The 26,950-nt window shown below is 43.7% G+C and overlaps 1 protein-coding gene across 2 annotated transcripts in view; it reads left to right on the forward strand.

The window, feature by feature from the left end:
• Positions 1 to 960: 960 nt before the first annotated feature.
• The window catches only part of zfp64 (zinc finger protein 64 homolog (mouse)), a 109,556-nt gene continuing 83,566 nt past the window's right edge, over positions 961 to 26,950 (forward strand). For both annotated transcript variants that reach the window (XM_068048160.1, XM_068048161.1), the window contains exon 1: positions 961 to 1,169. In XM_068048160.1, coding sequence (XP_067904261.1) covers positions 1,127 to 1,169 — 43 coding nt within the window. In that variant the 5' untranslated portion in view covers positions 961 to 1,126. The remainder of the gene's footprint in view (positions 1,170 to 26,950) is intronic.

Consider the following 26,950-nt stretch of genomic DNA (forward strand, 5'->3'; position numbering starts at 1 on the left):
TGTTTAATACTTACTGCAGTCAAAGAGTTGAATGCCTATTGAGAATCGACTACTGCATCAAATCCATGTGAAGACTTCGAGTGGCCTTTGACTATTTCCACATTAGAATACCTCAGCCATCAGGAACGTAAACACACAAAGACTTACTTATTTTATTTATTCTTAGGAGACAGCAAATTTTCAAAAACATCACTTTTGAAAACCAGTTAACTACTGTTATTTTTGAGTGTATGTGTGTGAATGGGTCAGTTAGATTAAAATAAGAAGTTATAAGGTCTTTAGACCATAGGTTTATCTTAATAGTGTTTAAGATTTAGTTTTTCATAAATAGTTAATTTGTAATAAAAACAAGAATGCTGGAAATACTCAGTAGGTCTGGCAGCATCTTTTGTTGTTGTCGAAAGATACCTGGTTTGGTCTGTTTTATTCAAGGGGTTACTAGAGTGTTTGATTTGGCTGTTTTCCCATTGGGCGGAAAGCTTTAAATAATATGTTGTGACCTGTGGAGTGACGGGACTGAATTGACAGTGGGTTGCTCCTGCCACGTTCGTAACAATACAAGAAACAGACTTTCGATTTTAAAAAATGCTTTGTAGATTAATTTAACACAAAAACTGGGCTAAAATTCAACCACAGAAAAAACTTTGGTGGCAGGGAAAACAGTCAAAGAATAGAAAGTCCAAATAACTTCTCCATGGTAAACAACATTTTTTTTAAATTTCCAAAATAACTTTATTCATAAAAATCTGTGAAAAATACATTCCCAAAGTCAAAAAATACAAACTGTGCAAAGGTGATCAGTTTCCTTCTGCACAATCATGAGTTGCCTCACAACCCTTCCATTTCATTGTCATGCCAATTACATTTTTACATTTACAGCACACAAAATATATAAACAACATGCCACCACTATGCCCCTTGGCTTCCTCTGCCTTTTCCTGGGCTTCTCTCCCTCCCCAAGGCAGGCGGAAGTGCTACGCAGCCGCTTCCGCTGAGGGACCGGCCTCTGTATCAGCCCTTGATCTGTTTGTTGGTAAATAATATTTATTTGGAGGGTGGGGGCGGGGTTGGGAGAGAAGTCGGGCCCCGGGTCTGTCCTCCCCACCCCAGGCCGGCCGGCTCTGCCATGAACGTGGGCGGACAGAGCGATGGTTTCGCCTCGGTTCCGTGTGAGTATTTCGCTGTAGTCTTTATGCAGGGGTTGGGGCGGCTGCTGCTGGTTGTGAAGGGCCTGGGCCCAGAGGCTGTGCTGCAAGCGTGAGTCGGCAGGGCAGCCCCGGAACCTGGGTAGAGAAGACCCGGGACCCTGGCTATCAGAAGACGGTGAGACACACTACTCAGGTTCCAGGGCTTTTAGTGCATGTGATATACAAAGTCAGGGGCTCCCAAAATACACTCACCATATGAATTGAAGGTAAATAAGGTCTTCTCAGGTTGGTAAAATACGATTTGCATTTAACAATGAAGTCCTAAAATTAATGTTAGCAACTTGCAGTTAGTGCATTTAAAATGTGAGGCATTAAAAGTTTCAAATTAAAAGGTGCATAGTTGGTGTCACAATAATCCCAGCTGCTCTTCAGACCAAGTTCTGTGCCTTGTTTCTCAATGAAAAATTAAGGCCACAAAATTTGATTGTGTAGTGCCTGTATTTTCAGGGCTACAGCAGCTGTTTTGGGTCCAAAATGATGACCCCGCTGTGTGCGTACACTTTTGGTCCAGCTGCCACTTTGGGTAGACCATTAGTGCCAGCACTGCGAAAATTCGGCTGAAGTATGTAGAGTAGGCAGATTGTGATGCCAGTCAGCGTATAATGCAGATTTGATTCTCGGCTGAATTGATGACCTGAATGCTCTAGCTAAGGCCCTTTCTTAACCTCATACAGCTGAACATGTGTACAGCAGCAGGAAGGTCACCTCCACCAGTGCTATTTAAAGGGATCTTCAACTACTTTCAGGTTAGTTAGTGATTGATTTCTACTGTCTCTTGTTGAGTTAGTAGTCTTCTTCTTTGACCTCCTTGTCTCGAGAGACAATGGGTAAGCGCCTGGAGGTGGTCAGTGGTGTGTGGATCAGCGCCTGGAGTGGCTATAAAGGCCAATTCGAGAGTGACAGGCTCTTCCACAGGTGCTGCAGAAAAATTTGTTTGTCGGGGCTGTTACACAGTTGGCTCTCCCCTTGCGCCTCTGTCTTTTTTCCTGCCAACTGCTAAGTCTCTTCGACTCGCCACACTTTAGCCCCGCCTTTATGGCTGCCCGCCAGCTCTGGCGAATGCTGGCAACTGACTCCCACGACTTGTGATCAATGACGCAGGACTTCATGTCGCGTTTGCCGACGTCTTTAAAGTGGAGACATGGACGGCCGGTGGGTCTGATACCAGTGGCGAGCTCGCTGTACAATGTGTCTTTGGGGATCCTGCCATCTTCCATGCGGCTCACATGGCCAAGCCATCTCAAGCGCCGCTGACTCAGTAGTGTGTATAAGCTGGGGATGTTGGCCGCCTTGAGGACTTCTGTGTTGGGGATACAGTCCTGCCACCTGATGCCAAGTATTCTCCGGAGGCAGCCAAGTTGGAATGAATTGAGACGTCGCTCTTGGCTGACATACGTTGTCCAGGCCTCGCTGCCATAGAGCAAGGTACTGAGGACACAGGCTTGATACACTCGGACTTTTGTGTTCCGTGTCAGTGCGCCATTTTCCCACACTCTTTTGGCCAGTCTGGACATAGCAGTGGAAGCCTTTCCCATGCGCTTGTTGATTTCTGCATCGAGAGACAGGTTACTGGTGATAGTTGAGCCTAGGTAGGTGAACTCTTGAACCACTTCCAGAGCGTGGTCGCCAATATTGATGGATGGAGCATTTCTGACGTCCTGCCCCATGATGTTCATTTTCTTGAGGCTGATGGTTAGGCCAAATTCATTGCAGGCAGCCGCAAACCTGTCGATGAGACTCTGTAGGCACTCTTCAGTGCGAGATGTTAAAGCAGCATCGTCAGCAAAGAGGAGTTCCCTGATGAGGACTTTCCGTACTTTGGACTTCGCTCTTAGACGGGCAAGGTTGAACAACCTGCCCCCTAATCTTGTGTGGAGGAAAATTCCTTCTTCAGAGGACTTGAACGCATGTGAAAGCAGCAGGGAGAAGAAAATCCCAAAAAGTGTGGGTGCGAGAACAAAGCCATGTTTCACGCCACTCAGGATAGGAAAGGGGTCTGATGAGCCACCATGTTGAATTGTGCCTTTCATATTGTCATGGAATGAGGTGATGATAGTTAGTAGCTTTGGTGGACATCCGATCTTTTCTAGTAGTCTGAAGAGACCACGTCTGCTGACGAGGTCAAAGGCTTTGGTGAGATCAATGAAAGCAATGTAGAGGGGCATCTGTTGTTCGCGGCATTTCTCCTGTATCTGACAAAGGGAGAACAGCATGTCAACGATCGATCTTTCTGCACGAAAGCCACGCTGTGCCTCAGGGTAGACGTGCTCGGCCAGCTTCTGGAGTCTGTTTAGAGCGACTCGAGCAAAGACTTTCCCCACTATGCTGAGCAGGGAGATTCCAAGGTAGTTATTGCAGTCACCGCGGTCACCTTTGTTTTTATAGAGGGTGATGATATTGGCATCACGCATGTCCTGAGGTACTGCTCCCTCGTCCCAGCACAGGCACAGCAGTTCATGTAGTGCTGAGAATATAGCAGGCTTGGCACTCTTGATTATTTCAGGGGTAATGCTGTCCTTCCCAGGGGCTTTTCCGCTGACTAGAGAATCAATGGCATCACTGAGTTCCGATTTTGTTGGCTGTATGTCCAGCTCATCCATGACTGGTAGAGGCTGGGCTGCATTGAGGGCAGTCTCAGTGACAACATTCTCCTTGGAGTACAGTTCTAGGTCGTGCTCAACCCAACGGTCCATTTGTTTGCGTTGGTCAGTGATTGTGTCCCCGATTTAGATTTGAGGGGGGCGATCTTCATGATGGTTGGTCCAAGAGCTCTCTTAATGCCATCATACATTCCTCTGATGTTTCCGGTGTCTGAGGCCAGCTGAATATGACTGCATAGGTGTTGCCAGTAGTCGTTTGCGCAGCGCCTGGCTGTTCTTTGTGCAGTGCTTCTGGCTGCTTTGAGTGCTACGGATGTTAACTCGCTGGGGGCTTTCTTGTAGTTCAACAGTGCAATGCCCTTAGCGGCTATGACAGGTTCCAGCTCTTCACCATTATGAGATTGAAACCAGTCTGCATTTCTCTTTGCACTTTTGCCGCAGGTGGTCAAAGCTGACTCAGACTCTGATGTGGGCCCACTTGGTCTCAGTATCCCCTGTGGGAATGTTTTGAAGGGCTGTTACAAAGGAATTTAGAAATTTTTGTAACAGCTTGGGTGAGAAATTCTGCTCGTGTTGATGTGCGGGTGGCCCTTCTGCTTGGAATGATGCAACTTCTTTGGTCTGAGTGCAGTCCGCACTGTGGAAGCTGCGTGTGATTTGAACACTGTTTAAGGCGGCTCGCCTTGTGACGATGAGGTCTCGCTGGTGCCAACGACGAGATCTTGGGTGCCTCCATGAAACCTGGTGACAGGGTTTAGTGTGAAAGAACGAGTTGGTGATGCAGAAGTTATGATAGGTACACAACTCAAGCAGTCTCTGCCCGTTCTCATTCATCCTTCCAACGCCATAGCGCCCAAGGCAGGAGGGCCATGAGTCATGGTCGGCCCCAACCCTGGCATTAAAGTCCCCCAGCAGGAATAGGTGTTCGGTGTTGGGGATGCTGCTAATGATATGGAGTTCCTCGTAGAATTGATCTTTAGCTTCAGGTGGGGAGCAGAGTGTTGGAGCATAGATGCTGAGTAGGTGTACTGGACCAGAGGTGGTGAGCAGTCGGATGGACAGTTTGCGTTCCGAGCCATTTGAGGGAGGCTCTATCATGCTGAGCAAGGAGTTTCTGATGGCGAAGCCCACTCCATGCTGTCTTGGTTCTTCAGGATCCCTGCCCTGCCAGAAGAAGGTGTAGTCTTGCTCTGCTAGAGATCCACTCGCGGGGAGGCGTGTCTCCTGAAGTGCTGCAATGTCTACATTGAGTCTACTGAGCTCGTTGTTAATGATGGCGGTCTTCCGAGAATCGTTGATTTGTGTAAGGTCTTCCGACAGGCCAGGACACACAGTTCTGACGTTCCAGCTTGCAAAGCGAAGGGCTGGTCCCTTCTTTCCTTTTTTCGTGTTGTTTGGTGCGGTGTTTCAGTCCACCTTTCGGGCAATGAGCCTGAGCTCCAAGCACCCATTGAAGCAGGTAGACTGTGGCGGGACAGAACCTTATTGACCGGGGGCTGCCCGGTTTGAGGCAGGCGGTAGCTGTCCAGTGAGGTGCGATGACCTCTCCCACCGACGAAGGCAACCCGTGGCGCCCAGTTTCTACGCCAGTTTACCTGGACTTATAACCCGTAACTACATCAAGGTAAACTACACAGTTATGAACGCTGGCTACCGATAGATTCATTAGTCTGTGAAAGGTTGCTGGGGCAGTTTATTAGCCTGAATCGCATCACTCGGCATTGGAAAAGACTGTCTGATGTGACAAAGGCTGATATTTCTTTAACTTGGATGTTAAAGAAACTTGCCAGTATCCCTTTAACAAAACTATTTTTGTACGAATCATGGCACTGTCCACTCTGTCAATACTGTCTTCCAAGTGAGGAATTGGGTAGGAGTCTCCCTTTTGTGATTGCATTAACCTTTCTCTAGTCAATGCAGAGTCTAGTTGAACTGTCAGGTTTCGACATCAACACCACTGGGGAACTCCAGCTGCATTGAGTGGGTTGAACTAGTTGGTTTTCCAACATGTATTGGATTTCTCCTTTTACCAGGGCCTGTTTCTCTGAACTTAAGCGATAAGGATGCTGTTTTATAGGAAAGGATTCCCCTATAGCCACATCACGTGTGGCTAACGTTGTACATCCTGGCTTATCCCTACAGATTCTTTTAAATGCTGTGACTAGCTGTGTTAGATCTTCTCGTTGTTCTGCATTTAAATATGAATGCATAGTGTCCAATCTCCCGAACAATTCAGTATCAGCTAACCGGATGGTAGGACATTCAATTTGAGAATTGTCTAGGCCTCCTTCTGCCTCATCCTCACTATGCCTTTTGTCCTTCACTGTCCCCACTACCTGACATGCCTGTGCTTGCTTATCCTCTTCCTGGCAATGATATTGTTTCAACATATTGATATGACACAGCTGATTCTTTTTCCGGCGATCTGTGGTGTCAATCAAATAATTTGCTTTACCAATTCTTTTGACCACTTTATATATGCCACTGAACCGTGCTTTCAGCAGTTAACCCTGTTAAGGCAGTGATATTAATACCTCATCCCCTGGTTGAAATGTTGGGTCTTGGCATGCTTATCTGTCCATTTCTTCATAGTTGTTTGGGAAGCCTTAAGGTGTTCCTGAGCCACTTTGCAAGCTCTCCTTCAGCCATTCCCGGAACACGGATACATAATCTAACACAGAAGATTCACCCCTCTGTTCTAAAAACTTTTTTTTTGATTAGTTTTAGAGGACCCCTTATCTCATGTCCATAAACTAATTCAAAAGAACTAAAACCTGTAGATTCATTAGGTCAATCCCTGGTGGCAAACAAAAGAATTTCTAGTTTTTTTATCGTACCTCTCTGAAGCTCCTTGTGTCTGTGGGTTTTGTGCTGAAGACTTTAAATGTGTTATACCAAATTCACCATAACCTTCTGAAAAATTTTTGACATAAAATTGGAACCTTGATCCGACTGAACCTCAATCAGTAATCCATATCTAGCAAAGAACTGAGTTAATTTCTCTACCACTGCCTTAGCAGAAATTGTTCTTGAGGGAATGGCCTCTGGGAATTGAGTAGCCATATCATGATAGTGAGTATATATTGGTGTTCTGCTTATGTTTCGGTAAGGAGCCTACGCAGTCTACCAACACCCTACTAAATGGTTCATCAAAAACTGATATGGGAATTAGAGGTGCTGGTTTTATGGCAGGTTGCGGTTTTCCCACAATCTGGCAAATATGGCACATTTTACGAAACTGCACCTCGTCCTTGGAAAGACCTGGCCAGTAAAAATGTTGACTTGTATGTGATTGGGTCTTCCGGATCCCCGTTATAGGGATTTCATGCGCTATCCTTGATAGTTCCCAGTGATACTTTGGCGGTACCACGATCTGATGAACTACCATCCATTCTTTGTCCGCAAATCTGTAAGGAGGTCTCCACTTCCTCATCAGAAACCGATCTGGAACTCCTTTTGCCTCAGCTTCTGTTAGAGTTGATTGTGCCACTTTATTTAACTCTGGATCGGCTTGCTGAGCCTTGATCAGAGAAGACTTATTGAACATTTCCTTCGGATTATCCAAATCCCCAAAGAAAGTTTCAGATATTCGGTTATCTGTTTGTGGTGCCAATTTTACCTCCGGCAATGGAACTTGTTTCACCATTGCTCGGGTTACTGCACATAAAGGCAAAATTCCTGAAAACATTTCCTGCAACTGTTTTTTCTCTTTAAATTCACTTGGTTTTTCTGTGAGTACTGGAGAAGCTACTAACTTTGCTCCGGCCAAATCTTTCCCCAGGAGTAGGTCAGCTCTGTCTACTGGCAAACTATGGACAACTCCTACAGTTACCGTTCCAGACATTAGGTCACACTCTAGATGCACCGATACAAAGTTATAGGTATTTACTCCCTGCCAATACCATTCACTAAAACCTTGGCATTCAGTGTGTTCTCTGGTGGAAGTGTAATGCCTTTCCCCAGCAAAAGAGCTTGCGTGGCTCCTGTATCCCTACGTATAACTATAGGTTTACCTGCCTCACTTGAGGGATAAGGAATTATTTTTCCTTTTGACATGAATTCCCTATTACTCTCTGGTATCTTATTCACAACCCTTGCAATCACAGTGTTTTTTGTATTTAACCTTTCACCTGCAGTCAGAGCTACAGCCTGATCTGTTGTACTCCTGGTCAGGGTCCCTTTCTCTACATTGACTTTGTGTATCCCAATAAGTCCCAAGGGTTTACCCCGCAATTATCAGCATTCTGCACGATGGTGTCCCACAGTGTGACAATGGTAACATTTAGGACCTCACCTACCCTCAGGATCTTCTTTTCTGGCCTGAGAAGGAGATTCTGGGGCGTTCCCAACTGTCCCTTCTTGTACCCCCACTACTTGCCTTCCTTTCACCCTCCCACCTTCTGTCCTTGGGTTTGTGGGGGTGACGGACAAAGGGTTTGGGCTTATAAACAAGCTCGTAATCATCAGCAATTTCTGCTGCCTGTCTGGCTGTTGAAAGCTTCTGGTTCTCTACATGGGTTTATTAACAGAGGGAGTGAATTTTTAAATTCTTCCAGGAGAATTAGTTCCCTAAGGTTCTCATACGTGGCCTCTATCTTATAGTGCCCTTATCCAACGATCAAAATTAATTTGCTTTACCCTCTCAAATTCTATATAGGTCTGCCCAAACAATCTCCGGAGGTTCTAAAATTTCTGCTGGTAAGCTTCAGAAAGTAGCTCCTATATAGGGAGAATGGCCCTTTTTGCCATTTCATAATCTGCAGAAGCCTCCTCAGAAATCATGGCATAAACTTAATGAGTTTTGCCCATCAACCTGCTTTGCATAAGCAATGTTTAGCTTTCCTTTGGCCACTTCACCTGTTTGGCTATCTTTTGAAAATAAATGAAAAATGCCTCTAGGTCCCTTTCCACAAACTTAGGAAGGGCTTGCACACATTTAAACAGCTCTCCACTGGGTCCTGGGTTGGAGTCAGATCTTTCCCCACCAGAACTTTCACTGGAGTCAAGACCACTTCTTTGTCTTAGTTACATCTTTTTAAAATTCAAATTCCCTTCCTTCTCTTTCACTTTCTGTTTGAAATTCTAGTTCGTTTTTTCATTGTCAATTCTTTTTCCTGCTCAAGTTTTCACATTTCTTTTTCTTTGTCAAGCTTAAGTTTTATCCATTTCCTGTTCCTGTTCAAGCTGCTTCGTCTGTAACTGAATTTTAACTAATTCAACTGCACTACTTTCTACTTCCAGTTTCAAATGTTGTGCAATTACTTCAACTATGTCTGCTTTCTTACTCCTGGTTTTAACTTTAACACCAACGCTTCTGACAAATCCTTTAGTCTAAGCGTGGTTAAGTTTCTGTTCTCAAATCACTCGGGGATATGTTCTCCTTCCCCAGGAAGATCGCAGCAATTGACAGACACATTCCGGTAGAGTAAACTTTAATCTACTGCCCAAGAAACCTGTTTTTTTTTTCTTTTCCTCTTTTCAATTATTATTACCCCACTTACAATTGTACGTCTTTGGCGTTGGGTTATCCCACAAAGAACCCCCAATTATATGTTAAGACCGAGGTGGGAGGACTGCACTGTTTATTCTAGTTCCACTTCTCCACAGGGCACAACATATATTAAAAATTTTTCCCACTTACCGATACGGTCAATCATAGACTCTATTTTTATCCCAGAATAAAACACACCAACCAGGTTTCATTAATAAACAACAAAATTGTCAGTTTATTATAAAACAAGTCTTAACCAGTAATGAAGCACTGCATAAACTCAGATCGAAATATAAAAGTTCCCTTTTTACCTTGGCCCCCCCCCCCCCCACACACACACACACACACACACACACACACACACACACCGGTTAACTGAAAAAATAGAGATTTATTCTTTAGAGCTCTCGTGCAAAAAAAAATCACTGGCCAAAATACTTGCTAATTCTTGAAGAAAAAAAAGGAAGATATGAAAAGATGTTAGAAGTCCTTTTTGGTTTGGTCTCAAATATATATAGACGGCTGTCACTGGGATCTTCCTAGAACAGATGCGCACAGTAGCGCAGTGGTTAGCACCGCAGCCTCACAGCTCCAGGGACCCAGGTTCGATTCTGGGTACTGCCTGTGCGGAGTTTGCAAGTTCTCCCTGTGTCTGCGTGGGTTTCCTCTGGGTGCTCCGGTTTCCTCCCACAGGCCAAAGACTTGCAGGTTGGTAGGTAAATTGGCCATTATAAATTGCCCCTAGTATAGGTAGGTGGTAGGGAAATATATAGGGACAGGTGGGGATGTGGTAGGAATATGGGATTAGTGTAGGATTAGTATAAATGGGTGGTTGATGGTCGGCACAGACTCGGTGGGCCAAAGGGCCTGTTTCAGTGCTGTATCTCTAAACTAAACTGAAGATCTTGTCGGGCGACGTTAAAGATCAGTTTGGGCAGGCTTTCCAGGGATAATGCAATAATAGGGGTTTCAGGCAATTTCTTATACTTGCTTCTCAGCTTCTCGAGATGGAAGACTGGCAGGCTTTTTCAAAGAGCTGAAACAGACTGAGCTGGATGTTGCTGTCTTGGCAAGTTTTTCTCCAACTGTCTTTTACTTATTTAGAGATACAGCACTGAAACAGGCCCTTCGGCCCACTGCGTCTGTGCCGACCAACAACCACCCATTTATACTAATCCTACAGTAATCCCATATTCCCTATCACCTCCCTACACTAGGGGCAATTTACAACGGCCAATTTACCTATCACCTGCAAGTTTTTTGGATGTGGGAGGAAACCGGAGCACCCGGTGAAAACCCACGCAGACACAGGGAGAACTTGCAAACTCCACACAGGCAGTACCCAGAATCGAACCCGGGTCCCTGGAGCTGTGAGGCTGTGGTGCTAACCACTGTGCCACCCATAAACTATTGTCCATACCCCAACTGCTTGTCCAAAGCGAAACCAAAAACATCTCTGTAAACATCTTCCCCAAGTCAAAAACAACCCCTGCTGGGTAATTAATTGATGACTGGTGCCTTGCAGTAACTGTTTACAGTCCAGACCCCTCAGTGATCCTTGTTTTTTAAAAAAAAAATCCATGGACTCCTTTTCAGTTTTAAACCATAAATCTTCAAAATTTGACAAAAAAAAACGAAGCACCCATAACAGAATGTATAAAATTCTTGCAATATTTGCCCCCATAAAAAAACAACCATTTGAACGACAATATCACCATATTGTATTTTTAACCCTAACCGCAATGCAGTCATTGAGGTTAGTTTTAATTTCAACTGATCAGTAAGATGCACTTTACATGAGATATACTATTGAATTTTTGAGTGTAAGACATATGGCTGTGAAAGTGATCCCATAAGACCAGCTTTCCAAAACATTGCATGTGGGGATTGTTTCTCCTACCCAATCCTTCATTAGTTTCACCGGTTGTAATAGTATCTGGCTTACTGGGTAGGTGGGCAGAAGCAAGTAATTAAAGTTCAGTGATTTTCTTATTTAATTCTTTATATTTTGATAAACAGTGACAGTAATTCCACATTGGTTATCTTATATTTTTAGAAGGACCAATTTAAGTGCGCCGGGATTCAAGTTATCCATTTGCAATGTATTGAGAGTAACATTGGCTATTTTTGTCTGTATTTCATCTCAGAGCTAGATATCTCAGCTATTGCCTTCCTTTTTGGTATATCCTTTTATTTTTGACATAGAAACACCACCAGAACAGTAATTATGTATGTAAAGAAAGTGACCTATTATGAGTAATGGGAAATAGCCGCAACTGATAATTTAACTATTTTCTGCTTGCGTTCAAGTCTTCCTGCCCAATGGATGATATCTTTAGCAGTTCATGTGTTGTATTTTTATCAATTAACTGTCTTTTGCTTTAAATCTATAGCACAGAAATTACCAATATGCTCTAGATATGCAAGTGAGTATAACTATGGCAGATTAAATTCAATTTAGGTGAGTACAAAATGTCACACATTGGCAGAGAAAAAGGGAGAAATACTTACTCAGTGAATGGTGTCAAACTAGTTGGGGAAAGGATGAAAGAGATCTGTAAGTGTCATTGAAACAGAGTGTTCAAGCTGGTTATAGGAGATTACAGAGGTAGAGAGGGTGAGGTCATGAAAGGATTTAATCATGAGAATGAAAATTTTAAGCAAACCTTAATTTTAAGGTTTAAATGAAAGCAGAAAATTCTGGAGATACTCCGGTCAGGCAGCATCTGTGTGGTGTGCGAAACAGTTAATGTTTCAGGTCGATGATTCTTAATCAGATGAAAGGTTCTGTTTCTCACTCCACAGATGCTATCTGACCTGCGGAGTGTTTTCTGTTTTTATTTCAGATTTCCAACATCTGCATTATTTTGTTTTTGTATTAATTGTAAGGCTGTTATGCTGAAGCTGTGCAGAACTCTGTTCAGGCTACAGCTTGAGTACTATGTTCTGGTCTGGTCATCAAGAACACAAGTGAAACGTCCATTGCTTGGAAGTGGTGCAGAAATGGGCTATTCGGCTGATTCTTAATGTCCGAGTACTGTGTTTGGAGGAAAAGTTAGAAAATTGCAGACTAAAGTTTTGAAAGGAGACAATGAGAGAGAATGTTTTAGAAGTAAATATGATACTAAGTGAAACAGAAAAGAGGAACCTGAGAATTGTTTTAAGTTGACTGCAGGAAAAGAGGACATGGGTACAAACTGACAAAAAAAACGAGTTTAGATTCATGTCAGGAAGTCACTTCTTCACAAAAAAAAGCTATCAATACCTTGAATGGTTGATTGGATTGTGGAGTTTAAAAACTCTGAGATCGTTTGAGACACTTTGGTAGGAAGGGGCAACTGGAGGTTTCGATGGAAGGTTGAGTTGAGATGGGTCAAATAGTCGCACTTGGGCCGTCATGCCTTTGTCTTCCAAAAGACTATGTTACAAATTGGACTACTATGGTCTCCTCAGGAAATTACCTTGAGAAGCAGATAAATCTATCTGTGTGTGCTACCTCGCAAATAAATTCATCCTCAAAAGAACAAAAAAATGAAAAATCTATTAAATCACTGTAAAAGGAACAGTGAATACATCAGACTATAGGAATCTCTGGGGTAGATTTTCAATTTTCAGCCTGTGCATAAAACCGATGTTGCAGATTAGACACTTGTTCTAGAAACTGCCTGATTTTCATTTCTATGCTCAGGCAGTAAATTGAAAATCTACCCCAGAGATTCCCATTGTCTAATGTATTCACTGTTCCTTTTACCAGTGATTTTATAGATGTGCAATTTTATGTTCTTTTGAAGATGAATTTATTGCCTGATAGCAAATTTTACTATTTTTAAAGGTAGATTTTTTGGAAGTGGGTTTGAAATGCATAGTAGTTTGTTCTCAATCTAAAAGAGAAAAAGAGGGTTAAGTCCTATTGTAAAATAAACCTCATGCAGTTGGCACTCACATCCTCCTTCAGTCATTTCTAAATCCACTGCTGCTAACTGCATGTATGTGCACTTCATGTCTTGTGTTCTGAGATAAAATGAATTAAATGGTGTATATGCTTGAAGCTAAAGTAATTGCGAGTCCCACGTATGAGCCTTCATGTCTCATAAGATCTGTATTCAGTGCAATATTTGTGCTGTTAACTTTTTTTTAAAAGGTGCTCATCCACTTTTGCTGGTTGTCTAGGTTGGAATGTATACAGTTGAGATGTTGAGCTGAGGTCCCATATGCAGTGCTTGGCATGGTTTAGGCATTTGTTAATGATCCAGTGACATGCTGTGAAGCAGAGCAACAACTTCTATCGTGCTGTTTCCCGAAATTCCTCCCTTAACCAATATCACCAAAAAAACGGTCACTTGCCTTATCGCTATTTATGGAACTTTTAGCATAGTATTATTCCATTTTGCTACATTTAAGAGAAGTAATTTTTGTGTGAAAAACTTTACGATGCAGTACTTTTGGTATAAAAGACACTCTGTAGCTCCAAATCTTTGTGTTTTTCTTTACATATCCACACAACTGACCTTTCAATCCAGAAAAAGATGCCAGCCCACAAACTCTTCAAAGCACACAAACATCCCAAGTTGCATAGAGATGTATCTGCTGAAGATAATGGCTCCCTCTGCTGTTTAAAACAAGTTCTTTTTCTTTTTTTTTTCTTTTCTTTTTGGGCCTCCTTATCTCGAGAGACAATGGATACGCGCCTGGAGGTGGTCAGTGGTTTGTGAAGCAGCGCCTGGAGTGGCTATAAAGGCCAATTCTGGAGTGACAGGCTCTTCCACTGGTGCTGCAGAGAAATTTGTTTGTCGGGGCTGTTGCACAGTTGGCTCTCCCCTTGCGCCTCTGTCTTTTTTCCTGCCAACTACTAAGTCTCTTCGACTCGCCACAATTTAGCCCTGTCTTTATGGCTGCCCGCCAGCTCTGGCGAATGCTGGCAACTGACTCCCACGACTTGTGATCAATGTCACACGATTTCATGTCGCGTTTGCAGACGTCTTTATAACGGAGACAAGGACGGCCGGTGGGTCTGATACCAGTGGCGAGCTCGCTGTACAATGTGTCTTTGGGGATCCTGCCATCTTCCATGCGGCTCACATGGCCAAGCCATCTCAAGCGCCGCTGACTCAGTAGTGTGTATAAGCTGGGGATGTTGGCCGCTTCAAGGACTTCTGTGTTGGAGATATAGTCCTGCCACCTGATGCCAAGTATTCTCCGAAGGCAGCGAAGATGGAATGAATTGAGACGTCGCTCTTGGCTGGCATACGTTGTCCAGGGCCTCGCTGCCGTAGAGCAAGGTACTGAGGACACAGGCCTGATACACTCGGACTTTTGTGTTCCGTGTCAGTGCGCCATTTTCCCACACTCTCTTGGCCAGTCTGAACATAGCAGTGGAAGCCTTACCCATGCGCTTGTTGATTTCTGCATCTAGAGACAGGTTACTGGTGATAGTTGAGCCTAGGTAGGTGAACTCTTGAACCACTTCCAGAGCGTGGTCGCCAATATTGATGGATGGAGCATTTCTGACATCCTGCCCCATGATGTTCGTTTTCTTGAGGCTGATGGTTAGGCCAAATTCATTGCAGGCAGACGCAAACCTGTCGATGAGACTCTGCAGGCATTCTTCAGTGTGAGATGTTAAAGCAGCATCGTCAGCAAAGAGGAGTTCTCTGATGAGGACTTTCCGTACTTTGGACTTCGCTCTTAGACGGGCAAGGTTGAACAACCTGCCCCCTGATCTTGTGTGGAGGAAAATTCCTTCTTCAGAGGATTTGAACGCATGTGAAAGCAGCAGGGAGAAGAAAATCCCAAAAAGTGTGGGTGCGAGAACACAGCCCTGTTTCACACCACTCAGGATAGGAAAGGGCTCTGATGAGGAGCCACCATGTTGAATTGTGCCTTTCATATTGTCATGGAATGAGGTGATGATACTTAGTAGCTTTGGTGGACATCCGATCTTTTCTAGTAGTCTGAAGAGACCACGTCTGCTGACGAGGTCAAAGGCTTTGGTGAGATCAATGAAAGCAATGTAGAGGGGCATCTGTTGTTCACGGCATTTCTCCTGTATCTGACGAAGGGAGAACAGCATGTCAATAGTCGATCTCTCTGCACGAAAGCCACACTGTGCCTCAGGGTAGACGCGCTCGGCCAGCTTCTGGAGCCTGTTCAGAGCGACTCGAGCAAAGACTTTCCCCACTATGCTGAGCAGGGAGATTCCACGGTAGTTGTTGCAGTCACCGCGGTCACCTTTGTTTTAAAACAAGTACTTGCACAGTAATAGTATAGAGCGAGTGAAAATTCAAAAGAAATGAGTTCAAATACAAGATGCCACATTTGATGCAGAATATAGCAAAGTGGCAGTTAGGTAACATTTTAAACTAGTAACATGGTCACATAAAAGGGGCTTAAAGATTGAGAAATTGTCTGGACAGTGTCACAGTTTTAAAAGAATATTGTTCTCTCTATTCTTGAAAGCAGTGACTTTTTTTGGAACAAAAACAAGAGATGCTGGAATCACTCAGCAGGTCTGGCAGCATCTGTGGAAAGAGAAGCAGAGTTAACGTTTCGGGTCAGTGACCCTTCTTCGGAAGTTCCGAAGAAGGGTCACTGACCCGAAACGTTAACTCTGCTTCTCTTTCCACAGATGCTGCCAGGCCTGCTGAGTGATTCCAGCATTTCTTGTTTTTGTTTCAGATTTCCAGCATCCGCAGTATTTTGCTTTGACTTTTTTTGGATATGGCTTCACTGTGGCTGCTAGCTTTTCAGGACCTTAAATGTGATTATTCTTTATGTCTATGCCTAAACAGTGAGCATCAGCAGAGTATTTGACTGAGCAGCTGAGCACTATCTTGTTTCCCAAAGTCCACAAATTTAGAAGGGTTCACTAGATAGCAGTTGTGACTGGGAGCCCAGGGTAATTTCTGCTGCCTCCAGTGAAGGAGTCTAGAAACACTGAGCCCACTTAATTGAGTCAGGACAGACTGTGAATCAAACTTGTGCTCTGTTTGGTTTAGTGCTATACTGGGTAGTGCTACAAGGAGGTTTGTTGCATACTTAACAGTGAAACATGATAGTTGTCTTTCTTCTATATTATTGTTACATAAACTACGCAACAGATGACACATTGGTGAAGAAGCCCAATGCAGATTAATATGATGTTATGACCGAGGCAGGAAGAATGCACTGTCTTCTTGTTCCACTTCTCCACAGGTCACAACATATATTTAAATGTTTACCCAGCTATAGATATAGTCAATCATATACTCTACTCTTTATTCCAAAATAAAATATACCAACCAGGTTTCTTTAATAAACAACAAAATTATCAGTTTATTGTAAAGCGAGACTTATCCAGTAATAAAGCAAAGCATTAACAGACAGATTGAAATATGAAAGTTCCCTTTTTACCTTAGCCCCTCACACACACACACCGGTTAACTAAAAAAGATTTTCTCTGCAGAAAAAAAACTTTGGCCAAATACTTGCTAGTTCTTGAAGAAAAAAAGAGAAGATATGGAAGGATGCCAGTTGTCCCTTTTGGTCTGGCGTCCAGGTATACAGAGATAGATCACTGGGATCTTTTCTGGAGCATTTCATTCTGACGATGTTGAGAAGTAGTCTGGTAGGCTTTCCAGGGGAAATGTGGCAGCAGGGGTTTCCGTTATTCTGGTCTGGACTTGCAGGTTTTTCAAAGTGGTGGAGAAAGATGAGCTGGTGTCTTATCTCTCAGCAAGCTGACCTCCAACTTCCTTCAAACACAGTCCACACCCCAACTGAACCAGAACAATATCTCAGAAGCGAAACCCCAAACAGCAAGTCAGAACTTGCTGGCCACTATAAATCCTAAACCTCTCCTCCAAGTCACCAAGGTTTGTATTTGTTTATTGAGCTTAAGACATGTGATTTCTGGTAAAGGTGGTTATCAAACAAGACCTCTTGGTGACCCTTGTGAAAAAAAAAATCCATGGAGTCTTTTCAGTTTTCCCAAATAAACCAATGTCCACAATTCTAAAATATGAATCCTCAAAGAAATATTTTTTAAAAATAAGCGCTTTCATAACAATTACCATATTCTCAGGATATATGTGAGAATTGTGGTGAGAATGTTGTAAGTCTTGTTTTTTTTTTCGGATATAATTTTACTATGAACAACTACATGGGTATCTGAACAGTGAATATGGACTAAAAGCCACCCTGACGATCTATGCCTTAAAGCTCAGTCAACTTCATCCAATTGTGATCATAATTTTATTTGAATATACTTGAATTTGGTGGAGCTGGAAGTTTGGAAATACTTTTTTTTAGAGCCACTGTCTCATTGGTAGATAAACCGTAACACAAAACATTAAGATCTTTCAGTTTAATATCATAGAGTCATAGTTATAGAGAGATACAGCACTGAGTCCATGCCGACCATCAACCACCCATTTATACTAATCCCATATGAATTCCATTTTTCCCTCTCGCATTCCCACCTTCCCTCAATTCTCCTACCGCCTACCTACACAAGGGGCAATTTTTTACAATGGCCAATTTACCTATCAACCCGCAAGTCTTTGGCATGTGAAAGGAAACCGGAGCACCTGGAGGAAGCCCACACGGTCGCAGGGAGAACTTGCAAACTCCACACAGGCAGTAGCCAGAACCGAACCCAGGTCGCTGGAGCTGTGAGGCTGCGGTGCTAGCCATTGCGCCACTGTGCCGCGTTCTCACAAATTTACTTGGACCCATTCAAGGAAATAATGGATGGTGGTGACAGTTGAAATTGTATTTGGAACATCCAAGCAATTAGTCCACAGGTAGAATGGCATGAACAGGAGGCAAGCTTCTGAAGTAGTTTGATGAACATAGGAACGTAGGAGCTGGAGTATGCCATTCAGCCCATAGAGCCTGCCCCACCATTCATTACTATCATGACTGATCTTGCACTTCAATGCCTCTTTTTCAACACTATCCTCATATCTCCTTATGTCATTTGTATTTAGAAATCTGTCAATCTCTGCTTTAAACATACTCAATGACTGAGCTTCCACAGCCTTCTGGGGTAGGGAATTCCAAAGATTCACAACCTTCTGAGTAAAGAAATTTCTCCTCCTCTCTGTCCTAAGTGGCTTCCCCCTTATTTTGAAATTATGTTCCCTGGTTCTAGACTGTTCAATCGGGGAAACATCTTAGCTGCATCTACGCTGTCTATCCCTAATTGGCCACACAGTAGAAAATGAAAGGGTGGCATATGTTAAGCTGTATTGACATTGTAGGATGCCACCAACAAGGTGCCATGGGCTTCGGTGCTAGGATCGTTGTTGTTTACAGTCAGCATCAATGTTTCCAACACTATGACAGTGACTGCACTCAAAAAGTACTTAATTGACTGTAAAGCACTTTGGGATATCCTGAGGTTGTGAAAGGTGCTACATAAATTGAAATCTTTTTATTTCAAATTGTGGACGGAAAGTCAGTTCCTGACTTTCTGCTTTAAGAGTTGAGGGGAGAAGAATGTTTTTAAAAATGTTACAAAGGTTAGCCATTTGTCTTGGGTGATAACACTGGGCTGTATTGCTTGGGCCACCTGTTGTACGACCTGCCAAACTGTAGTCAATGGAACTGAATATCAGGTGGGATATATAATAGGCAGCCTATGGGATACTGTCAGTTTTGCACTACTGCCCAATACGATTTTCTACATCACACTCTCTGTCCTTCCCATTTCTCATCTCTGAAGCACTTTTTACTGTATCGACTGTGTGAAAGTGCCTCTGTGTTTTGTTAAATATATTTTTTGAGGATTCATTTTTGAAAGATTGAAGAAATTGTAAACTTTGGGGTTTTCAAAGGGGGTGTTATGAGGATTTTGCTTTGTATTAAAACTTAGGATTCTGTGTTTTTAAAAAATGTAAAGGATTTCATTGGACATTGAGACACTTGCAAATAGTTGAAGTTTATGGATGTTTTAAAAGGAATTTCAACAAAGGCTGAACTGGTAAGTAAGGACTGAAATGCAGGTAATTTCAAGGAAAGCAGCAGGGGGTTGATCTCAGAGCTACCCTCTGTTACAACGAGAGAATTTATGACTGGGCATACGACTTGCTTCAGGAAGGTTTTGGTTTCAGTTTGGAACTTTTAAAACGCCAGTGAGTTTGGACAAAAAGCAGGCATTTAAAATTTGATTTTTGACCTGCCTGGAGATCAGAAGAAGACCCAGAAAAAGTATGACCTCTCTGTAAAGGAATCCTGCATCTCTTGAAAAGAAACCCTGTATTTCGAATGTGGCAGATTCCTATTGCTTCCTGTCTCTGAAGAATCCCTGCATCAATCTGTACTGTTGCCTCCTGGGTTTAAGAAATCCTGAATATTGGAGGAAACCTTTTACTGTTACATTGCTGCTGTAAGACCTAAGAAGATCCTTATTGCCGCACACCTAATGGACGATCTTATGTGAAGCCTTCCACTGTTGAAGTTCTTTGAACGCCTACCCATCACAGACTGTTCATCAACCTCGCCCGGAAAGACTTCGAGTGGCATCCAGGTATTTGACTTTGGGGCACCTCGCCAAACTGAAGAACTTCCTTCCAGACGGTGACAGCCTAAGTTTTTTTTTTTTATTATACCTTTCATTCCTATGAAACAGCTGCAAACAAAAGTTATTTTTGCCCAGTTAACCTCTTTTTTTGGATACATGTACATGAGAGCTAGGGAAAATAAGGAGCTTTAAAAGCTCAACTTGTATATAGATTTTCATCATTATTGCTTAAGACTTGGTGTCATGCTGGGCCCCTACCTGCCAAGAATGAGGCATATTCATTTCGCCACAAGGACATTAAATTTCAAATTGTTGCTGGGAAGAAGAGAAGACCTGTTACAAGGGCTGCCAGACACTTGGCTGGAGGACATTTGCATGCCTATAGGAACAAGAGAGGTGACTTCCCTTATCCACTAATCCTAAAATGGACTTTGATCACCAGGTCTTGTGTGTAAGAGGAGACATTTCAGGGTCTGCTAGGACAAGAGAATCCACAAACACATGACTGACATGCTGGCCAACTTGGGGAGTGTTTTCAATTGCACAGACAGTTTGAACACAGCGAGACTGTTTGCTTCTGGACTAAGAAGACCTCTCCTGTCTGCTCCCATCTCTTTTTGACAAGCCTGTGGACCCACTGAAGTCGCGTGAACCTCGAGGGAAAAGTCTCCTACATCGAACAAAGTTTAAGAAAATTACTGGGCCCCAATGAAAAGCAAGACCTACCTACACTCAAGGACTCTACAATGCGCTTGAAAAACAGTAACCAAAACCATCTTCAGATAGTGCCTCAAACTTTTTCACTTTAGTTCTTCTCTTTTCTATCTATCTGCATGTGTGTATTGCGTATGCACGCTAGCGTGGGCACGTCACTTTTCCATAGGCGTTAACCAAATTAAAGTTTAAGTTTAATAAAGTTCAACCTTTTCTGTAACCCTCAGAAAACCTGTTTGGCTGGTTTCTTTGCCTTAAAATTGGAAAGTAGTGAACAAGGATTCACCAAGGGGAAGCTAAAAACACTGGTGTGTTCAAAATTAAACCCTGTTGCGGTACGACCAGTTGAGAGGGAACCCCTAGACACCTTTTCCACTGGGTCGTAACAGAAATTTAGGGGCTGCCATCCTGGATTAGACCCACAGACAAACGAAAGAAATTGGAAGTGGGAAGCCAAATTGTTCCCAAACAAAAAAAGGCAAGATTTCAATACAGGTTTTCTTGTGGTTGTGAGTGCTTGCATACGAACATATCTGCAACTGAGGTTAGTAGCTCCCCAAGCCAGGGTGAAGTTTTTTTTTAATTCATTCATGGGATGTAGGCATCACTGGCCAGGCCAGCATTTATTGCCCTTGAGAAGGTGGTGCTGAGCTGCCTTCTTGAACCGGTGCAGTCCATTTGGGGTAGGTATACCCACAGTGCTGTTAGGAAGGGAGTTCCAGGATTTTGACCCAGCGACAGTGAAGGAACGGTAATATAGTTCCAAGTCAGGATGGTGTGTGACTTAGAGGGGAACTTGCAGGTGGTGGTGTTCCCATGTATTTGCTGCCCTTGTCCTTCTAGTTGGTTGAGGTCGCAGGTTTGGAAGGTGCTGTCTAAGGAGCCTTGGTGCATTGCTGCAGTGCATCTTGTAAATGGTACACACTGCTGCCACTGTGCATCGGTGGTGGAGGGAGTGAATGTTTGTAGATGGTGTGCCGATCAAGCGGGCTGCTTTATCCTGGATGGTGTCGAGCTTCTTGTGTGTTGTTGGAGCTGCACTCATCCAGGCAAGTGGAGAGTATTCCATCACACTCCTGACTTGTACCTTGTAGATGGTGGACAGGCTTTGGGGAGTCAGGAGGTGAGTTACTCGCCTCAGGATTCCTACCCTCTGACCTGCTCTTGTGGCCATCGTATTTATATGGCTGGTCCAGTTCAGTTTCTGGCCAATGGTAGCCCCCAGGATGTTGATAATGGGGGATTCAGCGATGGTAATGCTGTTGAATGTCAAGGGGAGATGGTTAGATTCTCTCTTGTTGGAGATGGTCATTGCCTGGCACTTGTGTGGCGCGAATGTTACTTGCCACTTATCAGCCCAAGCCTGGATATTGTCCAGGTCTTGCTGCATTTCTACACGGACTGCTTCAGTATCTGAGGAGTCACGAATGGTGAAATAACTTGGGATAAGTTAAAAGCACTGTCTGTGGAGGAGCTGAGAAAAATGGCTGAGCAGTGTGGGATCACTGTATGTGGCAAGGCTAGGAAGTCTGAACTCCAAAGACTATGCCCAACCATTTTTCCCTTGAATCTGAAGAAACAAACACGGGGTTAGAAACATAATCTGACAGGGTATTGTTAGCAAAGATACAATTGGTACAGAGGAAACTTGAATTTGAGGAAAGAGAGAGCCTTCCAGAAGGAACGTGAAGAAAATGAAAGGCAAGAAAGAGAGCGAGAAAAAATATTCCAGAAAGAATCTGAAGAAAGAGAGCTGAAGCCGCTTGAGTTAACTAGGGGGCGACAGAGTAACCCCAGTGAAAGCATAGCCAATATCGAGGAGCGTAATTCAGGGCTGGGTACAGGATTGTTAAAACTTTCCCAACTGATCCTAAAGTTCAATGAGGGAGATGTGGAAGCATTTTTTTGTCTTTTGAAAAACTGGCAAGGCAGTTAAAGTGGCCAGCTGAGGCCCGGACTCTGCTGTACAGAGTAAATTAACCAGAGAAGCCCATGTTTATTCCATGTTGCTAGATGAGAGTTCATCAAATTATGAACTGATCAAAAATGCTGTCCTCGGGACATATGATTTAGTACCAGAAGTCTGATTACCAAAAGTTTAGAACACTCGAGAAGCAAGCTGATAAAACATACCTGGAGTTTGAGAGAAATAAGCAGTTGGCTTTTGACCAGTGGCTGAGGGCTCTTAAAGTCCAGCTCAGCTATGAAAATCTCAGAAGTAATTTTGTCAGAGGAATTTAAAAACTCTCTCCCACTCTCCATAAAGACACATGTAGAAGAGCAAAAGGCTCATAGAATCCAGCAGGCTGCAGTGCTGGCTGATGAGTTTGCTCTCATTTATAAGTCTGTTTCTCGGGGAAAGCCTCTCCTGATCACCACCACAAATCCGAAAAGGACAAAGGGTGGGAAGGTGATCGGAGCCCAAGCAGTCCTGGGAGGTAAAGAAAGGCAAGAGACACATAGGTCGTCCTCCAGCCAAAAAGGAAGGTGCTATGAGTAGGAGTGAGACCTGTGTGCTTCCATTGTAATAAAGCAGGGTATTTAGGGGCTGACTGCTGGAAACTAAAGGGAAAACCTGTAGGGTTAATCAGGGCACACCCGCTCAATGGAGTAGAAACCCTGAGGGAAAGCACAGCAGAACAAGCTGTGGCTTTAACTGCAGTAAGAATGGGACCCAGGAAGTCTACCGCTGCAAGTGCAGGAAAATTTAATAGGATTCCTGAGGGTTATCAGGGTTTTGTATCTGAAGGGAGAGTAACCCCATACCCCTCGAGTGGGGAAAGAAAGCCCATCGTAATCCTCAGGGACTCTGGCCACTAGATCACTTTTACTGGGAAAAGTTCTGACCTTTTCCCCAGAGAGTGCAGTGAACACCAGAATGGTGGTGAATGGTATTGGAGAGCAGTGTATGCCTGTACCTTTACGCCGTGTGCACTTGGAGCATGACCTAGTTTCGGGACCGGTGACTGTTGGGATTGTCCTTAGTTTGCCTGTGGATGGGGTTGACCTAGTCCTAGGTAATGATCTGGCAGGGGTGAAGAGGGTAGTCCTCCCCCCACCACCCCCAGTAGTGAAAGAAAGACTGCAGGAGGTCAGAGAGACAGGGCAATGGCAGGAGACGTTCCCCTGCAGTTTTCCTGAATGTGTAATGTATCAGGCCATGGTCAAACCAGCTGCCCCAGAGGAGACTGAATTGGCAGTGCAGGCAGATGACCATGAGGTCTGTCTGTCCAAGACTTTCTTTGGAAAGTTAGAAGACCCAGGGAATGAGTTACATAAATCTTTCCTCGCTGAGGCTCAGCGAGCTGACCCAGTATTGCGAGAGTTAGCACAGGCTGCCCAATCTGAAATTGAAGCAGAGTGAGTCCCTGATTGCCACTATTTAAAGAATGAGGTACTGATGAGGAAATTGAGTTCTCCTCAGACCTGAGAGCAAGGAATAGACAGTGGTTCATCAGTTAGTGGTGCTGCAGAGGTACTGGAGAGAAATAGTAAGAATGGCCCGTGATATTGCAGTGGCTGTACTGAACGACCAAAGCACTCATAAGACAGCGGTTTGACCGACCAAAACTCCACAAAGATGTGGTGGAGTACTGTAGGTGTTGCCACATGTGCTAGGTTGAGGGGAAACCTCAACTTGGTGAAATCTGCACTCTTAACCCTGAGTTCTGAACCAGTGTTAGGAGGACTGTCCAGCAGAGGGCTGGTGAACTGTAAGGGTCCCCTGCCGAGAACAAAAGGCAGGAACAGGGTTATCAAAAGGTTAGAAAGGGAAGGGGAAAATGTGACCGAGAGGTCAGATTAAGGGAAGTCTGGGAGGAATCTCGGATGAAAATCCCTACTGTCCGGTTAGCCAACCCTGAAAATTTTGAAAAGTTATACTCCACCTCCTCCTTTGTAAATGCAGACACTGGAAGTACCCCACCAGTGTTGCAAACAGCATTTGCAGGAACCTGCAGAGACAAAGAAAGACCTTTTTTGTGGGGGGGCAAAGAAACTGAGGGTGATGCCTCACCTAGTCGAAGTGCCACAGGGGAGTGCAGTAGAGTCTGCACAAATATCTGCACGCAGAATGTCCCAGAGGACAAAGGGGAGATTAGCAAAGAATCCTCCCCCACAGTCAGAAAAAAAGAGAATCACCTAGCCCCTAAAGTCAAAAGCCTTTGCATGACTCGGCAAAGCACTGAAAGAGAGTTCATGATGGACCTGCCCACTACTGATTCTCCTGAGCATAAAATTCCAACTTCGGGCTAATTAAATCTGACCCTGCCCCCCTTTTTCAGACCTCAACAGAAGCAAAGACCCTCGGCAGTCCTGGAAATGGGCAAACTGAAGAAAAACATCCCCAAAGAACCACATGTTTATTGGGATGCCAGAAAGGGGTAGGTAAAACAGCACTGGCACCAAGAAAAGACCGGCTGTAATAAGTTTTAGGATTTATGAATGAATGAAAGAGAGAGAGAGAGAGACGTGTTTTTTTCCTGTATCTTATATTTTCTCCCTCGACCCTTTTTAATGAATGCGCTTTTTTCAAATTGCATTTCACTCCACTGGGTGTGGAGGTGTCCTGCTGGGCCTCCACCTGTCAAGTATGAGGCATATTAATTTCTCCATACGGATATTAAATTTCAAATTGTTGCTGGGAAGAAGAGAAGACCTGTTACAAGGGCTGCCAGACACTTGGCTGGAGGATATTTGCTTACCAATAGGGGCGAGAGAGGTTACTTCCTTTATCCACTAATCCTAAAATGGACTTTGATCACCAGGTCTTGTGTGTGAGAGGAGCCATTCCAGGGTCTTCTAGGACAAGAGAATCAACAAACACAGGTGGTTACACCAGTTGGTAACATGACTAACATGCTGGCCAACTTGGGGAGTGTTTTCAGTTGTACAGACAATTTGAACTCAGCGAGACTGTTTGATCCTGAGCTGACAAGACCTCTCCTCTCTGCTCCCATCTCTTTCTCACAAGCCTGTGGACCCACTGAAGACATGTGAACCTCAAGAGAGAAAAGTCTCCTACATCGAACAAGGTTTAAGAAGAATACTGGGTCCCAACGAAAAGCAAGACCTACCTACAATCAAGGACTCCACAGTGAGCTCGAAGAACTGTAGCCAAAACCATCTTCAGATATTGCCTCAAACTTTTTCCCTTTATTTCTTCTCTTTTCTGTCTCAATCTGCATGTGTGTACTGCGTATGCATGCTAGCGTGGACGCGTCGTGTATCCGTTGGCGTGATCCCAATTGGAGCTTAAGTTCAATAAAGTTCAATCTTCTTTTAAACCTCAGAAAACCTGTTTGGCTGGTTTCTTTGCCTTACAATTGGAAAGCAGTGAACAAGGATTCACCAAGGGGGAGCTAAAAACACGGTGTGTTTAAAATTAAACCCTGTAACATGAAGACCAAGTGAAGGCTGAAAGGGAACCCCTAGACCTCTTTCTCACCTTGTCATAACACTTGGTTTTATCATAAACGGTTAATTTTGTTAAATAAAGAAACCTGGTTGTTGTGCTTTATTCAGGGACAAATAGAGTATTTAATTGGCTGTTTGGGTAAGTGCAAAAATTTATTAATATGCTGTGACCTGTGGAGAAGTGAGACTGAATTAACGGTGCACTCCTCCTGCCTCGGTCGTAACAGTGGTCATGTAAAGGCCACTTGACTTTGAAAAATAGTCCCTGGAAATACTTTTTAAAAGGGGCACTGAGAGATCTTATGAGGTAAACAAGCCTTTCCGGGAAACTACCTGACTTCCAGCTCAGTAAACAACAGAGAACCTTGGACACCTGGAGAAGTTGTTTACAAAGAAATGACAGGTCAAGACTGATGGAGGTCAAAAGGTTGACCTCCTGTTGTCGGTTTTGCTTTTGAATTGTTTTGAGTTAGGGTTGAACTGTATGAAAAGGAAGGGAACTCCCAAGGGGACAAGAGAAGACCACAACCCAGTTCAGCTTTCCAGCACCTCTCTAAAAGACCCTGAGAAGTCCACTGTGTCAAGCCATCTCGTCTCCTGTCTTTGAAGAAAAGTCTGCCAAATTAATTATCAATGCCGCCTGAAAAGATCTGTTCGAAAAGATCCCAATGACCCATCTAGATGTACTCTGAGGCCAGACTATATGCCAGTTTTGGAACACAATGTATCTCATCTGCTATTTCTGCAAGAACTGAGCAAGTAGTCAGCCCAAGTTTTATTTTGTCTGGAATAGAGCTCTAAAAAACCCTTTATTTTTCTGGTTAGCGTGTGATTGTGTGTGAGTGTGAGGGGCTAAGGTACAAAGGGAACTTAGTGGTTAAGACTTGTTTTATAATAAACTGATAAATTTGTTGTTTATCAAAGAAACCTGGTTGGTTTGTTTTATTCTGGAATAAAAATAAAGTCTATGATTGACCCTATCAGTAAGTGGGAAAAAAATTTAAATATATGTTGTGACCCG

This window comes from Heterodontus francisci, chromosome 16, assembly GCF_036365525.1.
Source record: "Heterodontus francisci isolate sHetFra1 chromosome 16, sHetFra1.hap1, whole genome shotgun sequence".
NCBI classification, from domain to species: domain Eukaryota; kingdom Metazoa; phylum Chordata; class Chondrichthyes; order Heterodontiformes; family Heterodontidae; genus Heterodontus; species Heterodontus francisci.